Below are 26,746 nucleotides of genomic sequence, written 5' to 3'. Positions count from 1 at the left end.
GAGGTTTTATCATGAAATAAGCAGATTTAGGACCACTGGTGAAACCTCTGACAGATGCTTTTTTATTATTATTACATTGATTCCTATTATGCAAGTTTTTGTTTTTTGTTGGATTGTAAACCTTTTCTAATGAACAATGTATGAGGATTGAACAGAATTCTCAAAGTCACGGAAAACCTGGAAATATCAGGGAATTTCTGTTTAAATTATGAGCTTTTGTAGTTGTGTTTTTGATCTGAAATATGCAGTCGGCTAGAAATTGCTCTAAAAGTTGTGGAAATTAAATCAATTGAAGGTTTTTAGATTTTAGGCACTGCTTTTTCAGATTTTTGTCTTTTTATTCATTTTATTTTTTGCAATCGTATTACACTTGTGGCGTTTCTTGTAAAAAAAAAAGACTGACCTACAATTTCTCATTAAGCTGAATTATTACAAAATTTTAAATTCAGTCTTTGTGTCAACTTTTCATTGAACACAGGTTTTGTATTTATTTTTGTAACTGATTGATCGTAGGCCTCATTGATCTGAGCGTACATACCTCAGTTTTCAATTGAATATTGTCTGAAAATAATCTTTTTTTTTTACTTTTTCTTTGCTCTGAAATATGCAACTGGCTAGAAATTGCTCTAAAAATTGTGGGAACTCTAGATCAATTGACGATTTTCAGATTTTAGGCATTGCTTTTTCAGACAGATTGCTTTTAAATGTTTAAAATAATCATTGTATGCATCAGCTACCATTTACACACTTTTTTTTTAATGCATCAGTCTGATTTTCTCTTTATCTCTCTCCGCAGGAACCGTGAAGGTGAAAAGTAGTGGCATCCAAGTTGGAGATCTTATCATTGTTGAAAAGGTTGGTTTGCTAATCAGCTCACTCATTGTTAGGAATTGAGATCTTCTGACAAATGGCATCTCATACCTCTCAATGCTTTAGCTGTTTACCTTCCCCTGAGATTAGGGCAATTTGACCCCTCAGTGGGGCAGTAAGACATAACAAGCTTTATATGTAGCCTATATATAAAATGAAGATTGAATGTGCATTTTCAAAATGAAAATGTAAGGTTTTCACACACGAGAGCTTAGTTTTGTTATAGAGCTAAAACTCCAACATAGAAAATTTGGATTGTAATTATTTATTTATTAAAGTAACCAGTGGATCAAAAAGGTCTATGAGCTTTTAATGCTGAAAAGAGCTGTCAATCATTTTGAATGACTGAAACATGTGACCCGAGGCCAGTGGTTGGTTATTAGTAATCCTGCCTAATTCCACTCTGGTATTTAGTGTTGCCTTTTGTTTAACTGTTGCCTCTTTGCCGTGCAGACTGAAGCCTATTGTAAGGGAATTGCACTGTTGGTTTCCCCCTGCGAAGTCTGAGAACATGAAATTTGAGACGCGTCCGCAGTCTCCAATTACCCACCAGGCTAATTTTCTTAAAAATGTTGATTTTACACAGAAAGACGGCTCACACATGCTGCGCTCAATCTGGTATTGTTAAAAAAGCACTGTAAAAACCTTTATTATTAGGCAGCCTCATGTGTGAATCTACTGAAAACATGTCCAGCTCACATTCTTTTCACCCCAAACTTTTTTTTTTTTTTTATCATAATAGTATTTGCAAGTTTTGCTTAAAGAAAATGCATTAGAGCATTATTTTACTGTTTTCCTCACCAAATTCTCATTAACGTCTCTTTGCATCTAGAATTTATTTTGTTATTCATATATTTCAAATGAGGTTTCCATTGCTTTTAAAACATTTTTTATTTTGTTTACAGTTTTACATTAATGCAACATATTAAAAAAATTACGTAAATTAAACTCTTCGAATTTTTGCATTATTGTAATGAAAAGTGGGTGCACATTTTAAACGTTCTGGTGTAGCCTATACCATGCCTCCTCTTATTAGTTTATGTTAATTACATTATATAAGTTAGTTTGTAGCCTACTGTTTTATTGTTGTTGTGCTTTTCAATTAAGTATAACAATGAATCCATATTTCAATAATTTGTTTTAGTTTTAAACAGTGAATAGATGTAAGCAAAACAGACAACTATCTTTTCTTGTAAAAAGTGACGGTCGTGAATTCAAATTTGAAAGTGAATGCGGCCGAAGCCCGGCTTATATCACAGCAAAAGAGGAACTCCCGTTCACAAAATTCAAATCATAATTAATACTGATGAAATAAATTGCTTTTATCGGCCGATACCGATTGATAGCCGATACATCGGTGCATCTCTAATATATATATATATATATATATAAGGGGTGTCCCGGACTATGGATTTTCATTGTCGAATCTGAATTTTTGAACTTTGCCGACAGTCGACTAATAGTCGAATCATATGTTTGGGGGCGGGGCAAAAATACATTACCAGGAGTCAAATCAGACAGTCATGAATACTGACGTTAACACACAGGGAAAATGGGTAACAGACGCCTCGCAGATACAAAAAATAATGTTTTATGTTTAGATTAAAAGACAGTTAACATTAAACATCAGCAAAACCGTAAGAATTCACATCATTTTTACAATAGTGCTCTCATAACTATATGACAGTAGCCTAGTCTGCATTTCTGTTTTGAGCTGTGCGCGCTGAAGATGACAAGTAGAATGAAGCATATGATATCAGGTTTTTAATAAACGGGATTTAACTCATTTATCTCATATAGAATATGCTTTGTTATTTATACAACATAAGGTTAATATTACGACTTAAAGGCTATCTGCACAAAATGCCCCAAATGCATGAACGTGTCTGCACGGCTCTGAATGAACTCCTTTTGTGGATGCGTTCTTCAACGTGCAGAAACAACTAAACTCTAAAGATTAACAGCGTTTTATTATAATAGTGTTCTTATTGTAATGTTATGTATATGACTGTCCCAGTCATAGTTATTAATATTCTGAATTGTTGTTTGTACTGCTCGCTCTGCACGCTGAAGAGATAATCACCGTAGTACTATAATGAAGCGCTTTACTGCAGTGTAACTCAACCAAATGCATACTAGATAAATAACATACACGATATAAACTGGCTGAAATGTTTTGAAATCACTTGTACCTTACCTGATCGAAAAAATCCAGTCTTTCACTCTGCCTATGTCAGCTTGAGTCTTGCTAAAGATTTAAATCCTGCACTTTTAAAATATTCCGTATGAATACTGCCGTATTCATAAGTATTTTCCAAGCAAAATTAGTGCACGTTTTTGTCATGTTGTAAAATTAATGATTAACATGGCGGATAAAAGCAGCTGGTTTTTTACACCAACAGTATACTATAGGCATACTAGGCTACTTACAGAACTCAGGTGATTTTTCAAACTTGATCTAGCTGTGGTAGGCCAGTTTCTAATCGCATATTTGGCACCCTGCCGTTGTCTTGTCCTCACTCAATTTAAAGTGCTCCCACACAGCTGAGGTCTTCTGCATTTTTATCTTCTCTTCCAGATGAACCGAATCATGACATTCATGGGCGATTCAAATTCAAGCGCGAATGAGAACCGTTTCGCGGGGGATGCCAGGGGTTCGAAAAATAAAATAAAATGAATATTCAAATGTCAAAATTTAAAATCGAATGCCAAACCCACCGAACAAATAATTGAATATTCTGGTCCTGCCCTACTATCGGACTGCACCAAGATAGATAGACAGATAGATAGATACCAAGATAGATAGATAGATACCAAGATAGATAGATAGATAGATAGATACCAAGATAGATAGATAGATAGATACCAAGATAGATAGATAGATAGATAGATAGATAGATACCAAGATAGATAGATAGATAGATATATGTATGTATGCATGTATATGTGTATCGATACACACACACACACATCTCAGCATTTGGAATTTATCTTTTTTAATTAGGTTACTCTTATTATACTGTTATTAATACAGTATTTTTACTATATTACAATATATATTACTTTAATATTGCAACTTTTTAAAATATCGAAATTCTAAGATTTTCTAAAATTTTTAGAATTTATTTTGTTATACATTTATTTCAAATTAGGTTTCTTTTGCTTTTAATACTGTTAATACTTGTTTACTGTATTACATTAACATAAAATATTACAATAAAATGCATAAATCAAACAAATAGTTTCATTATGCTAATACAAATTAGGAGAAAATTATGCTTGATTGTCGTGAACATATTGCATATAATTTAATATATCAATATAATATAATATTTCTTTTTAATTTTGGGGGGTGAATTGTCACAGATTTTGTGGTATTTGAATTATTCAGACTTGATAAATCAATTATGTCAGCAGCTTTCTGGTTGTATTTCACCTTCAATGTAATATGTTTGATCTTCTAACTCTAATCTGTGGAAAATCCAATTGGGTTTAATATTTAGAGCTTGCATGTGGGTTATGGGTTACATATAGTAAAAGCCTAATTGATTAAAAATGTAGCCCACGTTTGAGATATCGAAGTCCCGTCCGATGTTTTGAAACATCTGCCGAGTTTAATAGCGTAGCGAATTCATCTTCTAATAACTACAAACAGAGCTGGGAGTGAAGCGAGGGTCAGGCCGGGTGGAACGGGCGGTCAGAGCTGCCACGGGGCACCACCCAGTGATTTGCTGTGGGCCGTACTCTTAAAACCAGCCGAATACTGGTAATTGAGTAGATTAAAGCCAAACTGAACTCGTACAACTAAACCAAGGTGACTGCTGCTGACGACATGCTTGAGTCTGTGCCTTTACTTTTTATCTTTTACCTTGTTTTTCTCTCTCTCTTCTCCTTCAATCCCTATCTCTCTCCCTTTATAGAATCAGCGTGTTCCTGCTGACATGATCTTCCTAAGGACCTCTGAAAGAAATGGTAAACATCTGTCGGTCATTCATCCAGATTTCCCAAACAAAAGGGCAGGGGAAATAACATGGCCGTGAGGGCAACTGGATGTAGATGGAGGGATTAGCCTGAACCTCAGACATTTAATGATCTACGCTGAAATTGCCCAGAAAGATGGCATGCATTGGGATTTTTGAAATTCTCTTTAAAACACTGACTGCTTTAGATTAGTGCAACCAGACGTGCCAGTTTCCAGTGTCCTGTTCATGCTTGTTTAAAAAAACATTATATGATTGCATACAATGTGTAAATTTCATTTCATCATTATTTTAAGTTTTAGGAAAAATATTAATTTATTAAACAAAACAATCACAAACAAACTTTTATTTTATATACATTATTATATTTATATACTTTATTGATATATTTTTCTATTGTTTTATATTTATATAGTAAAAAAGGACCCATAGCTATTACTTACTAGTTTCTAAAATTTTATTTTATCTTAACATAAATTAAGTATTTATATATTGATTTTTATTTAAATAGTAAAAAAGCCTCATAGTTATTACTTACCAGTTTTCAAGTTTCATCTTTATTAAGGCTGCCACAAACGACTATTTTTATTTTGATTAATCTATCGACTAATTTATCAATTAATTTCCCACAAAAAATCTACAATTTTACTTAAGGATATTTTATTAAACCAAATGAAATCCTTTTTTAAAGCAAAAGTAAAGTGCAAGAAGCAAGTGTCCATCTGACTGAAATCAAAGTTCAGTATTATAGTGTAAGAATGACAACATATCCACGTGTTCTAGTCTAATAATAATACAATTATAATAAAAAAACACTTTTTAAAGGAGTATTTACCAGAAATATTATTTACCAGAATTTTATTTAGGTGAAAAATGTAAATGTGCAGTATTTCTGAAAAAAAAAAAAAAAAAAAAAATATATAAACTCAATTAATTAGACAGGCTTTTTGATTAATACAATTTAATTTAACCATTAAAACAGAGTATAGAAAAAAACTGAATTTGGAAATAAAACGGATTTCATAGGGCCCTATAATTATCATTTATTTTTTTGTGGTAATAAAAATAGATGTAAATGAACAATAGCTTTTAAAATGACTTTTTCTTACATTTATAGATTACAGTTAGATTCATGCAGTAATTATTTGGATGATTAAAATTATTACCAATTTAATTTGACATCATTGTCGACAGACGTAATTACATAAGTGTGCTGATGACTAAATATAATTGTTTCATACTTCATCGCTTTACTACATTTACCATGATCACAAAACTAGTGTATTTGCCCCTATTTTCTAATTAATTGACTTTTGAGCTAGAAATATCCCTGGTTGTCGTTTCAGAAATCTGGTCACCTTACAGTAGATCCTGTGTTGAGATTGATGAGATCTTCAATGACAATCTTTTTGTCTTTCAAATTTCAACGTAGCCAGAAGGAAAATCAAGGCATGCAAAGTAGCAAAAAATTTAAAGATGAGACACAGCAAACAAATTTAAAGTGCCATCAGGAACAAATACAATGGTTCATCTGAATAAGCAAATCGGGTAAAGCTTTAACGTGTAGTTTTGTTGCTAAGATAAAAACTCTCGTGAAACAACTTTTTAGTCTCCATTTTTGTAGGTTTTGGAAAAATGGGTAGCTTCTAATTGGTCTAAATAGATCCTATGAACTTTTTTTTCAATGCTGGAATTCTGCCTGGCTGAGATTTCCTTTTTGGGGGGTGGAAGTTGCCAGTAGTGCTTGATGTGTTAGTGTTACGGGAAGAGAAGCATTGTTATCTGCCCCGCAGATGGACACCATTAGGCAATTATTAAGAGTCCAGGGTTGAATGGCAGAGCTACATATCTTTAAATGAGTGGGGGCTGGGTGGGTGACACGCTCTAATGGCAGCACTAGCTTTAGGCTTACTGGAGTTGTTTGCATGACTAGCAGTTCAGTTTGGCTGGCGGACGCAGTTGATCAGTTTAGACAGTGCATGCGGTGGGTAAAGGTACTAAATAAGCTATTCGGTAAAACAGAAACATGTCTTTTTGAGTCACACTGCCCTCTAGAGTTCACCAGAAAGACATTATAATAAAATGTTTCCAGAAACAATGATTAGGGATATCAAACTGACTTTTTTATTTCCTAAAATATTTAGATATATGTTTAGACATTTTTTTTTTACCCCCTGTTTTTCATCATAAAGGCTCCTGTTTTCTGAGGACTGATCAGTTGGATGGAGAAACTGATTGGAAACTGCGCCTCCCTGTGGCCTGTACACAGAGACTCCCTACAGCTGCTGTGAGTTTAGTCCGTGATTCGTTTGTTATTAAAAGTCATAAAAGAGCATTGGAGTGAATATAATGTAATATACAATATTGCAATTATGTAAACAGTCATAGTGTAGGACGGAAAGTACCACATTCACACATTTTGAGTATTTATTCACAAAAAGCATTACCTTGAATGAAAGAAATTGCAGAACCTGAGATTAAGAATTGTTGACTATAAATATTATCCATTAAAGCCTTAATTTTCATCATTACAGTTTATTGCTGGTGTTATTGTGGAGGTTAATCATGGAAGTTAAATTCATTTTGAATGCTATTTCATGTTGTCATAAATGGCGTAAAGAAGTTGTTTTCTACATTTCCTCAGGATCTACTACAGATCAGGTCGTTTGTTTATGCTGAAGAGCCGAACATTGACATCCATAACTTCATCGGTACCTTCACTAGAGTGAGTGCACATCTCATCGCTCGTCAGAAGAGATGTGTTGTTTGAGAACTGACAAAACCCTCATTGCGTGACTTGCTTTTTGTTTTGCATCTGACAGGAAGATGGAGACCCTCCAGTTAATGAAAGTCTGAGCATTGAGAACACTCTCTGGGCGAGCACTGTCATTGCTTCTGGTAAACAACAGAAAAACATGTCTTGCAAACGGAAAAATATTAATAATTAATAATATATATCAATCACAGATTTTAATGGAAACCCAAGTGAACTATGCATTGTTCGCAGAAGCTTGCATTACTGTCTTATTTGATTAGTTTAATGATGCTATTAAACTACTAAATGTAAAAATGAATATAGTAGGGTTTTTTTGTTGCAGTAATGCCTGATTTCACCAGTTTCACCAAATAAGTGCATTGTTTACTGGACATGCAATTTTTTTATATTTCAAGTGAATGCAATCACTGATAATACTACAAAAAAGGATATTACAAACAATAAGCAATGATAGAATTTTGAAATTGTAAAACATGAAGTAATCATTTATAACATTGAAAATGTAAAGCATATAATCAGGAACATTGTTTTCAGCAAAGCAGAATTATAAGTGTATATATACACTCACTGGCCACTTTATTAGGTACACCTTGCTAGTACCGGGTTGGACCCCCTTTTGCCTTCAGAACTGCCTTAATTCTTCGTGACGTAGATTCAACAAGGTGTTGGAAACATTCCTCTGAGATTTTGGTCCATATTGACATGATAGCATCACGCAGTTGCTTTATATATATAAAGATATCATTTTTTATTTTTTTTGCTTGCTAGTAGATGCAATGAGGCACCAGAACCACAATTTCAGAGATTACGCACAAAATTATTTACACTTGTATTTTTACTGACACTAATTGCATAAGTACGTCATGATTATTAGTGAGGCAAATTCAGCTATTTTTGGCTGCAAAAATAAACAAAAAGTCCTGCAAAATCCTGGTCAGACTCAAAGAGGCTTAATGCTTCTCAGCCATCTTATAATGTGGAAAACAACACCATTCCTTGTTAGACCACTGAAGTTTGTTAGATATTCCTCATAAATGTTTTGTTCTCTAATCCAAGGCACAGTGGTTGGGGTGGTGATTTACACCGGTAAAGAGCTGCGCAGTGTAATGAACACCTCCAACCCAAGACACAAGGTAAAATCAGTAGTATCCTAAAGTCAACAAATTTAGATCAAAGTCCAAAACGTTTAAATCTGTGTCGCACTCCTACTGTATGTGATGTGCTTTTGCAGATTGGCCTGTTTGACCTGGAAGTGAACTGTCTGACTAAGATCCTGTTTGGTGCTCTGGTGGTGGTGTCTCTGGTCATGGTGGCTCTGCAGCACTTCGCTGGACGCTGGTATCTCCAGATCTTCCGCTTCCTTCTGCTCTTCTCCAACATTGTCCCCATCAGGTAGGAGTTATTCTCCTCTATATGTTGGTAAAGTCAACAGCTGTCGATAATTTTAAGATCATACTTTGATATCTCTCATGCTGAATGTCCAGTAGGGCTGCACAATTAATAGAATTTCTAATCGCGATTACAAATATGAATGCCACGGTTACATAACCGTTCCATGCCGCGATTTCAAAAATAAATAAACAATTAAAAATGCCCACTTGCATTATTCTGTGTGCTTAAGAGGTGTCTGCAGCGCGAGGTTTAACAAACTCAAACACACCGGATAAAAGACATTTTGTCTAATAGTCGTTGTCACTCTGTTGTGCATGATAGATATGTTAAACGCCAAGCGTGTCAAAAGCAGAACAAAATAACAGTACTCGTTTGAACTGCGCGCCACACAGACCTTTTATCCGCTCGCCTCAAAAGAAAACAGCGCGAGCTTAGAGCGTATGCGTTTATTACAGTGACCAGTCACGATGACGCGCTAAACAACGCTGTGAAATCCAGTAAGAAAAGTTCTCCAGAACAAATCACGTCTCTTTAATTTAAACTAGTTTAAAGCCAAATAAATCTGAGTTGTTATTCTCATCAACACTGATGCAGAAAGCAGCAGAAACAGTGCAACAACGATCCAGTTAGAAGACGTTTCAATCCACAGATCACCCACATTACCATAGTTTTACTGTAGTAACACTAACGGTAACAATGGTAAGGTGGCAGAAAAGTAGGGTATTTTTATATTATTAATATACTAAATATGTTAAAGGAGTAATGGAATATAATTACATTATTTTGTTAATTATTCTATCAGTTGATGTGGATTTGTAATTGACTGAATGTCTTTAGGCTACTGTTTTTCAATGTAAACACCATAGAAACCAAAGTTAGGCTACTTTTTTACCATGTTAATGAGGTGCTGTACTTTTGGTTATGTATAAAAGATGAGGCTGTTACAGTTTTCACAATGGTATTGTCAAATGTACATCTGCATCCCAACTCAAGCTCCTGCTACTCTGAACTCAAGCTCCTGTTCTAATGTGTATTTCTAAGAGACAAAACTTGTAATATTACATGTTCAGTGCTACCAAATCAGGTGCTGGTGGCACTGCTCTTGAATGTTAGTCTGGAGCCCTGATAATATTAATTGTACAGTAAAATATTACTGTAATTTGAAATTTTGTCTGTTTAATTGTAAATTAAATATATAGCTTTAGTAAACCATTTTTTTTCTTTTTTCTTTTTTTTCTTTTAGTTTTAGTATAACATTATTATACCATGCATAATTTTACCTTTTTTTTTTTGTTTGTTTAAAGAAGAAACCAAACCAATGTATAGTTGACATTTGAGGCTCCATACTATAGAAAAGCAATAAAAGTTCAGGAAGAGTGTTTTCAGCCTTTTTTTAAATATAAATTTTATAAAAAAAATGGCATAAATCTGTTCAAAATAATTGTTGTCAATTACAATCTCAAGGGAATAATCGACAGTTATGATTTTTGTCAATCGTGCAGTCCTAATGTCCAGTAATGCTTGATTGATTGATTGATTAAACACTGTTGGCCAAACTGTAATACATATTGGGCAAGAGTTTTAAATGTACCTTGCAAACTTTCTTCCTGTGTAATTTCTAGTACTCTCTCCTAAAAGCGCCAATAATGGGATGCACCAATGTATCGGCCAATAATCGGTATCAGCCGATATAAAGCAGCTGCATTAAAGCCTTCAGCCAATTGACCTATCGGTAAGCCCCGCCCCCCTTAGTTACTGTTGCTCCCTCGGACAAACAAACGAGTTGCTCACTGTCTTACAATGACAGCTGCAGTGTGTGAACCTTGTCCCACGATGTTTTTGCACAATTTTGGACACAGAAGGCCACCAAATGGGAATTAAATATTCCATGGAAGTATTTATAAAATATTTAGAAATAAATACGGTGGGTAACTCGAAGCGAGGGTTTACAGATCTCAATGCAAGTGGGAGAAGTCTCATATTACGGTCAGTCATCATGATCGCGGATGACAACATGCAGGATCAACACTGTTCATGTATCGCAGGGTACGATTGAATTAATGTACATTTAACCAGTTTAATATGAAGAGACACTGAAATGTAGACCTTCGTTTATGTGTTTTTGACCTACACTGTACAAGACGCCAGAACAGTCCGCTATTTAGGTTTGTACGTTAGCATGGACTCACTAACTTTAACGTTAGCTAGTTTTAGCCAGAGATACCTTGCTAAAGCACAAGATAACATTAACGTTCTTGAGCAGAGGAAAATTGTAACTTAATGAGTGTATGACAACCAGAAAATGAACGTTTTTGTCTTCATTTGTATTGGGTTGAATACTTAGGGACATTTTGCTCCGTTTTCTTTGGATTCAGGAAATTTAATAAAATAAATGATATTGCCCATCCTCTCAGGATACCTGGAATCAGTTTTACAAGTACCCCAGGCACATCGTTTTTCCATTTTTGAAGCATAAACCCCATAAAACCGATGCGAGCTTCGGATCTTCCAGTGTTTCTCTATGGCGCTGAAACCTAAAGATGTCAGAGTTCCAGCTCCCTGTGCAACTGATACTCGACTGCCATTGGCTAGTCTGCATTCAAGGGGATGGGCTTACCGATAGGTCAATTGTTTAAAAGCAGTCAGTGATTAGGGCCAGTTACATGCTGTCAATCAAAAGGGGGCAGAAAAATTACCTTATGTACAGTTGAGGTGTATACAAATTCAGTTTTAATTTGAGTGTAATTATTATATCTCAAAATAAATCAGCTAAAGCAGTGAAATATAGTAGTTTGTGCTCTAGTATAATATTAGAGATTAAAATTAAAACAATGTACCAAATGAGAAGGCTCCCTGTATATCTTACAGCATTAGTTGGGAGAGATATATATCGTAAATATACAGATAAATTATCGGTATAGGCAGATGTTATTCTGAATAATTGGCTATCAGTATTGGCAAAGAAATTTAGTATTGCTGCATACTTGATGTCTAGCACTTATTATGCTTTATTTTCAGTTTGCGTGTGAATTTGGATATGGGCAAAATGGTGTTCAGTTGGATGATCAAGAAAGACTCTAAAATCCCCGGGACCGTAGTTCGAGCCAGTACCTTCCCAGAGCAGCTTGGCCGGATCTCTTATCTGCTCACAGACAAAACTGGTATGATTTCATTTAACTGTAAAAGCTTGTGTAGAATCTGCATTTTTGCTAACAGTGACAAAAGGTGAAACGGGATTTTTAACATATTTAACTTCAGTTACAACGTATATTACCATTCAAAAGTTTGGGCCAGTTTTTGTTGATTTTTTTTAAATTAATTAATATTTTCATTCAGCAAAGATGCATTAAATCGATCAAAAGGGACAGTAAAGATATTTATAATGTTACAAAAAAATTCTATTTCAAATAAATGCTGTTTTTTAAATAAATAAACGGTTTTTAGTCATCAAAATAATCCTGAAAAAATTAATCACAGTTTCCACGAAAATATGAAACGGCACAACTGTTTTCAACATTGATAATAATAATGAGAAATGTTTAAATATTAGACTGATTTCTGAAGGATCATGTGACACTGAAGACTGTAATGATGCTGAAAATTCAGCTTTGATCACAGAAATAAATTACATTTTACAATGTGTTCAAATAGAAAGTAGGTATTTTAAATTGTAATAATATTTCATAATATTACTGTTTTTACTGTATTTTTAATCAACTAAATGCAGGCTTGGTGAGCATAAGAGATTTCTTTCAAAAACATTCAAACAAAAATCTTACCGACCCCAAACATTTGAACAGTAGTGTGTTTTAGAGTAAAGCAGAATATACTGTGGAAAATAATTTGGTTAGATTGTGGAAATTATTGGTTTAATGTTTTGTTTTAATATCGTTTAGTAGCAGCACCCTAGCAACCATCAGAGCCTAGTCTAGTTACCTTTATATAAGGGGAAGTTAATTGTAAAAATTGTATGTGACTCGGAAGAAAAGGTAAAAGGAAGTCGTGGCTTTGCCAGTTAAATTTATGTTCCTTAATGCAAAGGGCTTTTCTGAATGAACCAAAGCAGAAATGAGAGCGTTGTGCTGGTGTGTTTGAGAGTTGATAGTGTTGAAGTGTTTTTAAAAGTTTCTCCCAGTAGCTCACAGGTAGCTGAGGCTCTTACCATGGGGCTTAAACGTGTGTGCAGAGAGCTCAGACATGCCACTTATTACAGCCTTAAATCAGAGATGAGCTGAAGGTTCTCATCCTCACACACTTGCCACACAGAGTCAGCCAGCGGTACCCTTGAAATTTATGCATTCGACCGCCTGTAAAATTACAGCCTGTTTCCCACACGGACGCTGATGTAGCTTGACCGAGCCAGTGAATAAAGGAGGTCAGAGGTCATCGTAATGTAAAGGGTAGACCAGTGACGCCTGACTGAAATACTACCGAGAGGCTCTGTTTAAGAGCGGCTGACGCGAGAGGTGTCAGGAAACAAACCCGAGGCTCTTTGTCATTAACAAGCCATTAGTGTTTATATTGTTTAGTTTGAGGTTTTTGGCTACAGGAAGTGCATGTCGATCAGAGGAGGTTGTTAGAGGCTGACGTTTCCTATCACAGATATTTCTCTTTTATTGGCTATGCTCGAATTCGAATACTAGTGTATTGCATACTGTACAGTATGTACTGTATACTGCCTACTGTTTAAAAATAGTTAGATAATTGCAGTAACTAGATTTTACAGCCAAAACATGTTGTGGTGTATTAGTAAGAAGGTCTAGGCTGAAAGATTGTAGGTTCGAATCCAACTATAACCATCGGAACCCGGTGTTATTTTAGTGTAATTGAGATACTATTATAGTTTTATTAATATTTAGTTGTTTTTGTCATTTTATGAGTTTTTGCTTTTTTAATGTCTATATAGTATGATTTAATTTTTATGTCCATTTTAGTTATTTTAGTACATAAGTTAAACTAAAATAAGAAATGATCCCTAAAAGTTCATGAGAAATGATGACTAGAAGTTTGTTTTTATAGTTTATTTCAGTAATTCCGTTACTCCGTTTATTTTACTGTTTATTTTAAGCTTTTAACATTTATTTTTGTTAAGTAACTAAAACCTAGACAATCTAGACATTTGATGGGAGCTGTTTGCACATTGCCCCCTGAAACATTTGTCCGTCAAAAAAAAAATTGGATCAGGTTTGATTTTCTGTGTTTTCGCATCCGTAGCATGCATTTTGATAGGAAAGGATGGGGAATACGAAAAAATGGAAAACCGCATGCAAACATTTTGGACTGCAATGACCTTAAATGTTACCAGTGATTAGTATTATTTATATACTTTTATTTATTTATTAATCATTTGAATTAGTTTTTATTTTGACTTTTCAGTTTTCTTTTTAATTTTATTTTAGGTTTTTTTTTTTTGTAAGTATTTTTTGTTTAGCTTTCATTTTTTATTTGGTAATTAGAAATTGTAGTATTTCAGCTTAAACCTATTTTATATACATTTCTAATTTATCTTTAAGTTTAGGTTTTTTATATATAGTTTATATTATATCAGCTTTATTTCAAATATTGAAAGCTATGTTTAATCATTTTAGTTTCAGTTAAAAACAACACGAAGGGTTACTGAAAACATCTGCAAAAACGATTACCTGTAGTTATAGTTATATAAGCAGATCTGTTTGTTTAGGCAGGATGGCTCACCCTCCACTAATGTTAATGCTTTTCACAGGGACTCTCACTCAGAATGAGATGGTGTTCAGACGACTCCATCTTGGAACCGTGGCGTATGGGATGGACTCCATGGATGAAGTGCAGAGTCACGTGTTCAGCGCTTACACTCAGGTATTTCCCAGGATTCCCTGCATGGCAAACTGAGCATGCTTGCATCCAATTTTTTGCATATAATTCATGTACACCCAGTTTTTGGGCAAAGTATCACAATGCATATGTAATTTGTGCAAAGGTACAATGATGCAGCATGCTCCAACCATCTTCCCAAATTTGTAATGAGAAGATGATGGTTTAACATTTAAAAATAAATAATGCATCCATACATTTTATTGTAATTTTACAATAGTACTGTAAAATGAAATTATTTTCTTAATTATTATTATTATCCTGTGCACAATCTTTTTTACTATGCATGAAATATTACAGTAGTAATATTTTTTATTTTGTTTATATATATATATATATATATATATATATATATATATATATATATATATATATATATATATATATATATATATATATATATATATAATTTGAATAATAATAATAATTATTATTACTATTTATTTTTATTTTTAAAAATGTAAAAAAATTATTTTATTTATGTATTATTAATTTTTTTAGTCATATTGATTTGTAATTTCAAAATGGTGGCAAAATTGTGCAGCGCTACAAAAACAAGCCATACAAACCTAAAAAAATTTTAAATCACATTTTAATATAACCCGTCCGTTTTTAATAAAGAGTAAAAAAATTTGAAAGTATAATGAAAAAGCAATGAAATTTAATCCAAAATTGGAACCCTAAATATAACTGTATTGTGCATGGCGTTAACAACACCAAGGTCATAGGTTAGATTCCCAGGGAATGCATGAACTGATAAAATGTGTAGCTTGAATGCAATGTAACTTGCTTTGGATAAAAGCATCTGCTAAATGCATAAATATATCATATCAATGACGTAGATTAGATTTATCTGTGATGTATGATTTCGATCATACCACCCACCAAAATGCAGGCCGTCACTGTATAACTGTCCCGTTTAGAAAAGCCTTCACAAAGCACAATTGTTGAGCTTTTGTCCAGCAAACAGAGTGAAGTCCTTGTAAAATGAGTCCCTTTCACCTCTCACTGATATGTTTTGTCCGTTTGACACCAGAGGTCACTGAGGCAGGAAACCGGGGTTACAAGTACTCCGGCCTCTCAATAGCTTATATACGAACTTACAAACTCTGTCATTAGCCCTCGGAAATGTGCGCTCTATAAATAGTAGCTCGGTGCTGGCGGTAATTGTTCATATATGTAACACATCTGGGAGCGTTTATGAGTTCTTTTTCAGGATATTAGCAAGGGTCGGTTTATTGGCAATCAGAGACATGGATATTTTGATCATTTTGTCAACCTGAAGTGCTCATTTAGCTTAAATCTGGTCAAAATAATGAGAATGCATCTTTATATGTGCACTATGTGTTGTCTTTACACTAAAGTAGTTTTTATGTGTGAAGAATTTATTTTTTTTAATACATGTTTGAGATTCCTTATTTTTACAAAATTTTGCATCGCATGTATCCTTTGTGGAGAAAGCAATCCCAGAGTGCACTGCAACAAGCTCAGTGGGGAAAAAAATGAATCCAGAAGGGATGAGTTGAGAGAAATCACTCTATTTACTCAGATTTTACTCAGTAACTAAAAGTTTTAGTAAAATACTATGGCCAGTCTCCAAAGTTTGGGGAATTTTTTTTATGTTTCTGAAAGTCATTTATGATAAAAAAAAAAAGACGCATTATTGTAATTTCAAATAACTGTTTTCTATGTGTATATATTTTAAGATGTAATTTATTCTTGGGATGTAAAGCTGAATTTTCAGCATCATTACTCCTGTCTTCAGTGTCACATGGTCCTTCAGAAATCATTCTAATATTCTGATTTGCTGCTGAAGAAACATTTCTGATGATTAACAATGTTGAAAACTGCTTATTTGTGGAAACTGTGATGCTTTGATGAATAGAAAAATGTAAAAGAATAGCACTTATTTCAAATAGAAATCTTTTGTAATATTGTAAATGTCACTTTTGATCAATTTAATGCATCCTTGCTGAATAAAACTATTTATTTCTTTAAAAAAAAAGAATGACCCCAAACTGTTAAACCATTGTGTAATTATAAAATGACTTAGTCTACCTTCAATAATGGTTTCAGTTACTAAGTAGGATATTTACTTGTTACATTAAATAAATTAGGCAAATGAGGCAAAGCAAAAGGAAAAATATGATCTAATTGAAAGAGAACAACTGCACACTCACTAAAGCATAGGTGATTTATTGAAATAGCCTTGTTCTCTTCTATATTGCACTTGTTCTCTTTCAATTAGAACATTAACCCCTGGTTTCACAGACCAGGTTTAAGCCTAATCCTAGACTAAAATGTAAGTCTGAGCTGTTTCAACTGAAAGAAACTTGCACATAACGATCTTAAAATATATCAGTGCCTTTGTTTTGTCTCAAGATGCACACCAGTAATGTTTTTTTCTAAATTAGGGCTTGTCAACGTTAACGCTTTATCTCATGCGATTAATCTAAAAATCTTAACGCGTTAATATTTTTTAACGCAAATTAATCATTTGATAAGGTTTGACCCCAACTTCTTGCCGTCATCGCAGCGTGGAAGGTAATTATGCCTGCATCCCAATGCACTATCCATCCTAAATTCTATGTGATATTAGTAATTTTCAATACTATTTAGGACAGATAGGGTGGACAGTATGCACATTGGACGCAGGGATTGTGTGATTATGAGGTGGCGGGTTAGACAAAAGTGAAGCGAACGCGGAGAGAGAGAGGGAGCGAGTGTGTCTGAGAGAGAGAGGGAGAGAGAGAGGGAGAGAGAGCGACAGTGCGCGAGAGATATGTATACTCATATGGGATAAGGGCACAGCGAACCAGTGTTGCCGTTTTTTTGGGTTACTTTTATAATGTACCGCAGCCGCCCAAAGTGTATTCACGTGATCGCGAAAGGAAGTTATTACAAACACTTGATGGTGGGTTAAAGTGAGTTCTGAGTAAAAGTGCACTATTAATCTCATAAATTGTCTTATGTAGCATGATGCTAATGTTAGCTTTAATGCAGCTGCAGAACAGGTCCAATTGTTCTTCATAATGCATTTTGTCATAATACTTCATGTATGGTCGCAAGAAAATGTTTTGTTGTATTTATTTAGAAATACTTTTGATAATAGTTGGGTAAATGTATACTGGGATTGAAGCGATGTGGCTTGGTAAATGTTTTATTGCCAGTATAAAGGCTGATAATGATAATTGAAAAAAAGAATAATAAGGATTATGTCTCATACTTTGCGGAGGTGTGAAAGGTTCAGTTTCCTTAAACTAGTTTGTCATGCATTTCTTTATTTCAACACATTTACAGGTAAATCCTAGCATTTTAAATTTGTGATTAATCGTGATTTGAAAAATTTAATCGATTGACAGCACTATTCTAAATACTTTCTGAAAGCTACTTAAATGTCCTAATTGAACTATGGCCTAATCCTGGCTTAGTCTAAGCCCTGTCTGTGAAACCGGGCCTAAATAAATTAGTCATGATCATCCCTTTATTGTCATTTTTGCTTAAACGTTATAGACAGTCATGTTGAATCTGATCTCCACAGCCTCCTCAAGACCTGCAGGCCACTCGTGCACCGGGCGCCACCAAAGTGAGGAAGACCATCAGCAGTCGAGTGCACGAGGCAGTGAAGGCCATCGCACTGGTGCACAACGTGACCCCGGTATACGAGTCCAACGGTGTGACGGATCAGGCGGAAGCTGAGATGCACTATGAAGACACATGCAGGGTTTACCAGGCCTCCAGTCCAGATGAGGTACCACAGTTCCATTCATGATGATAGTTCAGAAATCATTCTGATATGCTGATTTATTATGAGTGTTGAAACTGTTGTGCTGCTTCATGTTGTTTTTTGGAACATGTGATACTTTTTTTCTTTGATTCTTTGATGAATACAAAGTTAAAAAGAGCAGCATTTGTTCAAAATAGAAATCTTTTCTAACAAAATACTTCTTTATGACTTTTTATTCATTTAACACATCCTTCCTGAATAAAAGTATTAATTTCTTTCAAATAAGAAAAGAAAGAAAAAATGTACTGTCCCCAAACTTTTGAATAGCATTATATTATTCATATTATAATAATATTATATCTATTATTTTGTCATTTATTTTGTAAATGTTTTAAAATTTGTAAAAAATTTAGTTATCTGTTTTTTGCAATGCAATATATATATGTGTGTGTGTGTGTAATTTTAAAATAAAAATATTTAAATCAATGTTTTTTAATTCTTTGAAGAACAGAAAGTTAAAAACCTTCTATTATATTTAAACAATTCAGAAAAAACTCACAGCAGTTATTTTAAATTTTAAAAAATAAAAAATAAATAGCATTTATAAAACCAGGGAATTTACAAATACATGAATATAATAAAAATGTAAATACTTATAAATTAATAAAACATAAGTATTTAAATAAAATAAAAACATGAACATTTGAATGATGAGTCTAAAAAATTATTTTAAGACAAATTAATTTGGGGAAAAAATAGCATTCTTGTGACATTTGATTTTAAACAGACATAAATTAGCAAAATCATCAAGTACATTGCTGAATTAAATGGGTGTGAACGGCCGGTACTTTTGTCCTGTACAGCCCCATTTTCATTTTTGTCTAACTAATAATGTCGTCTACTCTGACTAAGGGCTATATCCTCCATTTGGTTCTCTGATTTAAAGAAGAATTGTGCTGTGTAAATCTTAACTGATTGAAGCTATCCGTAATTAAATTAATACATTTATAATTAATAATTTGCGAGTCGCCACATATTTCATAATCCTTGGCCAGGTATTAGATTATTCCCGAATGATGAGTCAAGCTTTTGGCGTATTCTCTTCTGCAGCTGATCACTTCTGCAGATGTGCTGTCTCATATTTGATCATTTCTGGGCAATGAACCTAGATCAGTCGGGCCAGGAGCGAGTGACGCATGCAGTGATCAGTTGACCCATGATGTGGTTACGTAGGCACCAATCGCATCATTACTGGTTTGGTTTAAACCACTGCATGCCGCCACACTGACTGTATGTGCGTTCACGGAGACGCTGACTAAAAGCATATACATGTTCTGTAGCAGAACCTCCACATTTATCACAAAGACATGACGCACTGATCTGGTATTGTTTTACAGACGATTGTTTCTTCTCTAGCCATGCCTTTTAAACTGATATTAAAGGGTATCTGTTTATATACATATACTTCTATATATATATATGTGTGTGTGTGTGTGTGTGCACCAGGTTTTTTTTTAGAAATGTAATATTTTAATTCATTAACTCAACTAAAGTGTTGTTAAAATTTCATTTGAAAAATTACACAGATACAGTCATAAGGGACTACAGTTCTCTCTGTGATGTCATTTCCTGTTTTATGGTTTTCCCGTCATGTTCTGAATTTTTATTTAAATTCAAAAAAATTTTAAATCTTGATTTTAAAAAATTATAATAATAATTTGTACTTTTCTATTATTTAGTTATCAATAATTCAATAATAAATAATTTTTTTTAAATCTAAATAAATATTTTTCAAAAGAAAAGAGACACATATTTGTGTGTGTCTGTGTGTGTATGAATTTGTATGTATATATATGTATATATATATATATATATATATATATATATATATATATATATATATATATATATATATATATATATATATATATATATATATATATATATATATATATATATATATATATATATATATATATAACCTAAAATAATTTGTACTGTTATTTAATAATAAATGATTTAAAAATACTTGAATATCTTAAAATAAATGCATAAATAAATATATATATAATTCAATTTAGATTGTAAAATAGTCCTAGGTTATTTATTTTAACTTAAAAAGTTATTCTAAATTCTAAATTTAGAAAACATTCAAAATATATATATACAAATTTGTTAATGCATTATTTAATTCAATATGTACTCAAATATAAATGAATGAATGAATAAATAAATAAATATTATTTTATACAAATTTGATAAAAAAACATTTTTTTAAGTTAATTAATAGGACTGGACACACACACAAAACTCAAAATGCTTTGAAGTGGCATCACTTTTTCTACACACCGTTTGGATAAGCCTCATTTGTTGGTTTGTAACAGCGAGGGCTGTTTTTTGGCAGCAGTCAGCCCATCTGGATACTGTGAGATATGTTATTAGCAGCTAGTCAGGGAGGGCATAAGAAATCGGGTTTTTTGATCTCTCTGTAACCCTTGGTCTGGAAGTTATTGGGCAATAACTTCTGCCTCCCACAAATACCCCCCTTCAGCATCACACTAATGGATGGCATCTGGTTTGCCTTTATCCTCACATGTTCCCAGAAGAGAACACGCTTATAATTGGTGTCCCATTGCATACTTGCGTTTTCTGCGTCACACATCCAAAAAACAGTTGTAGGAAACAATTCGAGATGTAAAACGCAATAGTTGTGTGCTTGACTAGGAGTTAGTTTTTTGTTTAAGAAAACAGCATGTGACACATTTTATTAATTTGCTTAGAGCTTTGAGAAGAAGCCAGGCTGATTCCTTCCTGTTTGTTTATGACATTTGTTTCATGAAACTCAGGAGTTTGCAAATGCACAGCGGTTTTCCTTCAATTTGTCTCTCTCTTATGCACTAGGTGTCTCTGGTTCAGTGGACGGAGAGTGTCGGTCTGACGCTGGTTGGAAGAGATCAGTCTTCAATGCAGCTGAGGACACCTAGTGGACAAATACTGAACTTCACCATCCTGCAGATCTTCCCCTTTACCTACGAGAGCAAGCGCATGGGCATCATAGTGCGAGTGAGTGTCGCATCCAGACACAGAAACACAAGTGTCTCTAAACTCCATTAACTTTACAAATGACCTGTCTGACATATAGAAGGGAACCAAAAGTCTGAGATGGCATAAAAAAATGTGTGTTAAATAGTGTTAATTTTAGTAGAGGCGTGTAGCAGTCTGCAACAACATTTTGTCTCCTTTTTTTGAAGAAAATGAAAAGAGGTTTTTGGAAACGTTTTTATCTTTTTGAATACATTTTAGTCTCAGTTTATTTCGTCAACGAAATTGCATGTTGATATAGTCTTAGTTATCGTTTATTGACCTTGTTGTCGTCTCGTCTTAGTCATGGGAATAAAGCTCGTCAACGAACATTTTTCGTCGTAGTCTTCGTTGACGAAATTAACACTAGTATTTCATTTTAAAATGAAAATTCTTCAGTACTGCATTTATTATGATAGATATGTTTTTTAATGTTTAATCGCTATACTAAAAAATGGTATAGGAGTTAACGTTTAATTGAATTTTCACAGAAATTGATAGTAAATTTAACAAATAGTTACAAAGAAAGTGAAAGTAACAAATGGAATCTGAAATTTTGAAGCAGAAAGACTAAATTAGTATTTTCTACTAAAACATTCTTCAATAACCTTTGTTTTATTTACTTTGAAAAGTAATTTTTACTGTGTAGTTGACATTTTTCATTTTTTTACTATCTATTTTTGTATAATTACTTGCAGGATGACCTCATTAATTGAGAAACTATGCATTTGTACTTTTTAAAATATCATTTGTCACACAAGAGGACAATTATTGATTAATAATGGTGGACAGCATTTTTAACATTTCAATTTAATTGCGTTAGTTAAAGTGTTATGAACTAGGGCTGCAAAATGATTAATCGTGATTAATCGCATTCAAAATAAAAGTTTGTTTACATACTATATGTGTGTAAATTATGTTCTGTTTTATTCTTATATTATGAATGTTTTCAATTTCTGAATTGAAATAACTTTTTATTTTTAAGGGGAAAAAAAACCTAGGTCTTTATTTTTTCCCCAAAATGATCAAATATAATTAAATTACATATATATATATATATGTGTGTATATATGTATGTATATGTGTGTATATATATATATATATATATATATATATATATATATATATATGTATATATGTATGTATGTGTGTATATATATATGCACACATACATACAAAAGCATACATGTCTCTTTTCTTTTATCTTATGAAAAATATTTATATTTAAAATTATTATTTATGTATTTAACTTTTTACATATTTATTTATTATTGAATTATTGATAACTAAAAAATAGAACAGTACAAATTATAAAAATAAAAATCTGTATTATGAATGTTTTCAATTTCTGAATTAAATAAATTTACCAACATGCAGGAATGTTGTTGGCACATGACGGGAAAACCATAAAATTAATTGTTTAAAACAATAATCGTTTTTTTTAAGCTCTTTTATGAACAAACATAAATTTAGGGTTAACAGAATTTTGGGTTAAAATTGATATATATATAGGAATATATTAGGAATGTAACTTGTCCTGCAACGTTTATGCTTTGTCAAAAAAACAAAAAAGGTGTGCATACCCCATAAACACAATAAGGGCTCAGGTGCAGGACAAAAATGGGGCAAATACAAGAAAGAAAAAAAAAGTCCGTAACTGCTCCATGAAAACTTTATTAAAACACGTTCAAGGTTTCGACCATCAGGTCTTCATCAGGCACATTTTGTCTGTTATTGTATTTTGTCTGTTCTGTCTGCTTTTTGCATCATTTATACTTTGGACTTCAGTGATGCCTCAAATCGTGTGGCTTGTTCTGGAAACGTGGTTCGCAGCGGTACTTTACTTCAGATTTTTTCCTGGAAAATAATAAACTAGAAAATTATTCCCAGAATATTATATCTTCAAGGTGGGTCTTTGAGTTTTGCACAGACATTTACGCCAGAAAATGTGAAAATCTAGTTATGTGCTTTACCCTTTTGAACAATGCGATAATTGAAGATCAGCCCAAAAATGATGTGACCAGACTGAGTGTTATCTGAGAAAGTAGTGACCCTGCCCTGGGCTTGATGACTAACTCTCCCCGTACGAACTCGCAGCTATTGTTGTTGGCCTGGACCGAAGCCTGTATCAGTGTTTGAGGAAACCAGCAACTGAACCTGGTTTCCTCTGCAGAATACTTTTAAAACACCTTCAAGGACGATCAAGGAAATCCAAAATGAATGCTTGGAAAAAACAGCACAGACTGTCCCTCTTACTGTTTCACTTGGTGCATCAGAGTATCATTGATCTTGATATCTGATGCTGCCGTATTCCTCAGTGTATGTGCAGTCTATGCATAAATGATAAATTATTTAATAATAAAATATATTCTGCTCGTGTTTGCTAGGATGAATCCACAGGAGATATCACGTTTTACATGAAGGGTGCTGATGTGGTGATGGCCGGTATCGTTCAGTACAACGACTGGCTTGAGGAGGAGGTAATTTCACGTTTTTTTTTAAATGATTTTACATCGACGTCATGCTTATGCCAAGTAATTTCGTGACTTGTATGTTGGGAATTTGTTTTTTGCTTTCTTTATAAGTGTGGGAATATGGCCAGGGAAGGCTTGAGGGTGCTAGTGGTGGCCAAAAAATCCCTAACAGAAGAACAATACCAAGATTTTGAGGTGAGTTTTCAATGCTTAGTCATTAGAAAGTTTGCTATGGAACACAATTCTGGGGTGAATAATTCCTGATAATGTAGATTAATATGAAGAATTTAAAGACTTGGCCCAAAAAAAACATGGAAAGAAAATTATGTGGAAGAGTCATCATGCAGCACTTATTGTGGACATCTACAGTGGTGTGAAAAAGTGTTGGCCCCCTTCCTGATTTTTTATTTTATTGCATGTTTGTCACACTGTAATGTTTCAGATCATCAAACTAATTGAAATATTAATCAAAGATAACACAAGTAAACACAACATGCTGGTTTTAAATGAAGGGGTTTTTTTTATGAAGGGAAAACAAAATCCAAACCCACATGGCCCTGTGTGAAAAAGTGCCCCCCCCCCCCCCCCCCCCCCCCCCGTTAAAACATAACTGTGGTTTATCACACCTGAGTTCAGTTTCTGTAGCCACACCCAAGCCTGATCTTGTTCGCAATCAAGAAATCACTTAAATAGGACCTGCCTGACAAAGTGAAGTAGACCAAAAGATCCTCGAAAGCTACACATCATGTTGAGATCCAAAGAAATTCAGGAACAAATGAGAAAGAAAGTAACAGATCTATCAGTCTGGAAAAGGTTATAAAGTCATTTCTAAAGCGTTGGGACTCCAGCGAACCACAGGAAGAGCCATTATCCACAAATGGCAAAAACATGGAACAGTGGTGAACCTTCCCAGGAGTGGCCGGCCTACCAACATTACCCCAAGAGCGCAGCGACGACTCATCCAAGAGGTCACAAAAGACAACACAACAACATCTAAAGAACTGCAGGCCTCACTTGCCTCAGTTAAGGTCAGTGTTCATGACTCCACCATAAGACAGAGACTGGGCAAAAACGGCCTGCATGGCAGAGTTCCAAGACGAAAACCGCTGCTGAGCAAAAAGAACAAAGGCTCGTCTCAGTTTTGCCAGAAAACATCTTGATGATCCCCAAGACTTTTGGGGAAATTCTCTGTGGACTGACGAGACAAAAGTTGAACTTTTTGGAAGGTGTGTGTCCCATTACATCTGGCGTAAAAGTAACACAGCATTTCAGAAAAAGAACATCATACCAATAGTAAAATATGGTGGTGGTAGTGTGATGGTCTGGGGCTGTTTTGCTGCTTCAGGACCTGGAAGACTTGCTGTGATAAATGGAACAATGAATTCAGCTGTCTACCAAAAAATCCTGAAGGACAATGTCCGGCCATCTGTTCGTGACCTCAAGCTGAAGCGAACTTGGGTTCTGGACAATGATCCAAAACACACCAGCAAAGCCACCTCTGAATGGCTGAAGAAAAACAAAATGAAGACTTTGGAGTGGCCTAGTCAAAGTCCTGACCTGAATCCTATTGAGATGCTGTGGCATGACCTTAAAAAGGTGGTTCATGCTCGAAAACCCTCCAATGTGGCTGAATTACAACAATTCTGTCAAGATGAGTGGGCCAAAATTCCTCCACAGCGCTGTAACAGACTCATTGCAAGTTATCGCAAACGCTTGATTGCAGTTGTTGCTGCTAAGGGTGGCCCAACCAGTTATTAGGTTTAGGGGGCAAGCACTTTTTCACACAGGGCCATGTGGGTTTGGATTGTGTTTTCCCTTCATAATAAAAAACTTCATTTAAAAACTGCATGTTGTGTTTACTTGTGTTATCTTTGATTAATATTTAAATTTGTTTGATGATCTGAAACATTAAAGTGTGACAAACATGCAAAAAAATCAGGAAGGGGGCAACACTTTTTCACACCACTGTATATAATTTTACACCATCATTCAAAAGTTTGGGGTCGGACTTTAGATGTTTTTGAAAGAAATCTCTTATGCTCACCATGGCTGCATGAATAAAAATACAGTAAAAAATACAGTAATATTGTAAAACATAATTCAAAATGTGTGTTTTCTGTTTGAATACATTTTAATGTAATTTATTTCTGTGATCAAAGCTGTATTTTCTGCATCATTACTCCAGTCTTTAGTGTCACATGATCCTTCAGAAATCATTCTGATATGCTGATTTGCTGCTCAAGAAACATTTCTGATTATTATCAGTGCTGAAAACAGTTGTGCTTCATGTTTTTGTGGAAACCTTCTTTCACTTTTTTTTTTTTTTTGGTAATTAGAAAGTTGAATAGCATTTATTTGAATAAGAAATGTTTTGTAACATTATAAAATTATAATGTATATAATATATATACCTTACACACACACACACACCTATATATAAATTATATAATATATATATATATATATATATATATATATATATATATATATATATATATATATATATATACACACTGCTATTCAAAAGTTTAATATCAGTAAGATTTTTAATCTTTTTTGAAAAAACCTCTTATGTGCATTAAAGCAGTATTTATTT

At 33.7% G+C, this 26,746-nt stretch overlaps 1 protein-coding gene across 1 annotated transcript in view; it reads left to right on the top strand.

Moving 5' to 3' along the window:
• Positions 1–26,746, top strand: part of LOC306860339 (putative phospholipid-transporting ATPase IIA) — a 62,828-nt gene that overhangs the window by 10,122 nt on the left and 25,960 nt on the right. The window contains exons 5-17 of the mRNA XM_079401988.1: positions 797–855; positions 4,791–4,842; positions 7,043–7,137; positions 7,495–7,575; positions 7,673–7,748; positions 8,683–8,759; positions 8,858–9,018; positions 12,037–12,179; positions 14,741–14,853; positions 18,410–18,619; positions 21,497–21,658; positions 24,064–24,156; positions 24,262–24,345. Of these exons, the coding sequence (XP_079258114.1) occupies positions 797–855; positions 4,791–4,842; positions 7,043–7,137; positions 7,495–7,575; positions 7,673–7,748; positions 8,683–8,759; positions 8,858–9,018; positions 12,037–12,179; positions 14,741–14,853; positions 18,410–18,619; positions 21,497–21,658; positions 24,064–24,156; positions 24,262–24,345 (1,406 nt within the window). The remainder of the gene's footprint in view (positions 1–796; positions 856–4,790; positions 4,843–7,042; positions 7,138–7,494; positions 7,576–7,672; positions 7,749–8,682; positions 8,760–8,857; positions 9,019–12,036; positions 12,180–14,740; positions 14,854–18,409; positions 18,620–21,496; positions 21,659–24,063; positions 24,157–24,261; positions 24,346–26,746) is intronic.

Source organism: Barbus barbus, assembly GCF_936440315.1.
Source record: "Barbus barbus genome assembly, chromosome: 41".
NCBI classification, from domain to species: domain Eukaryota; kingdom Metazoa; phylum Chordata; class Actinopteri; order Cypriniformes; family Cyprinidae; genus Barbus; species Barbus barbus.
Note: the sequence above shows the minus strand (reverse complement) of the source record. Positions and strands in the feature narration are given on the sequence as shown.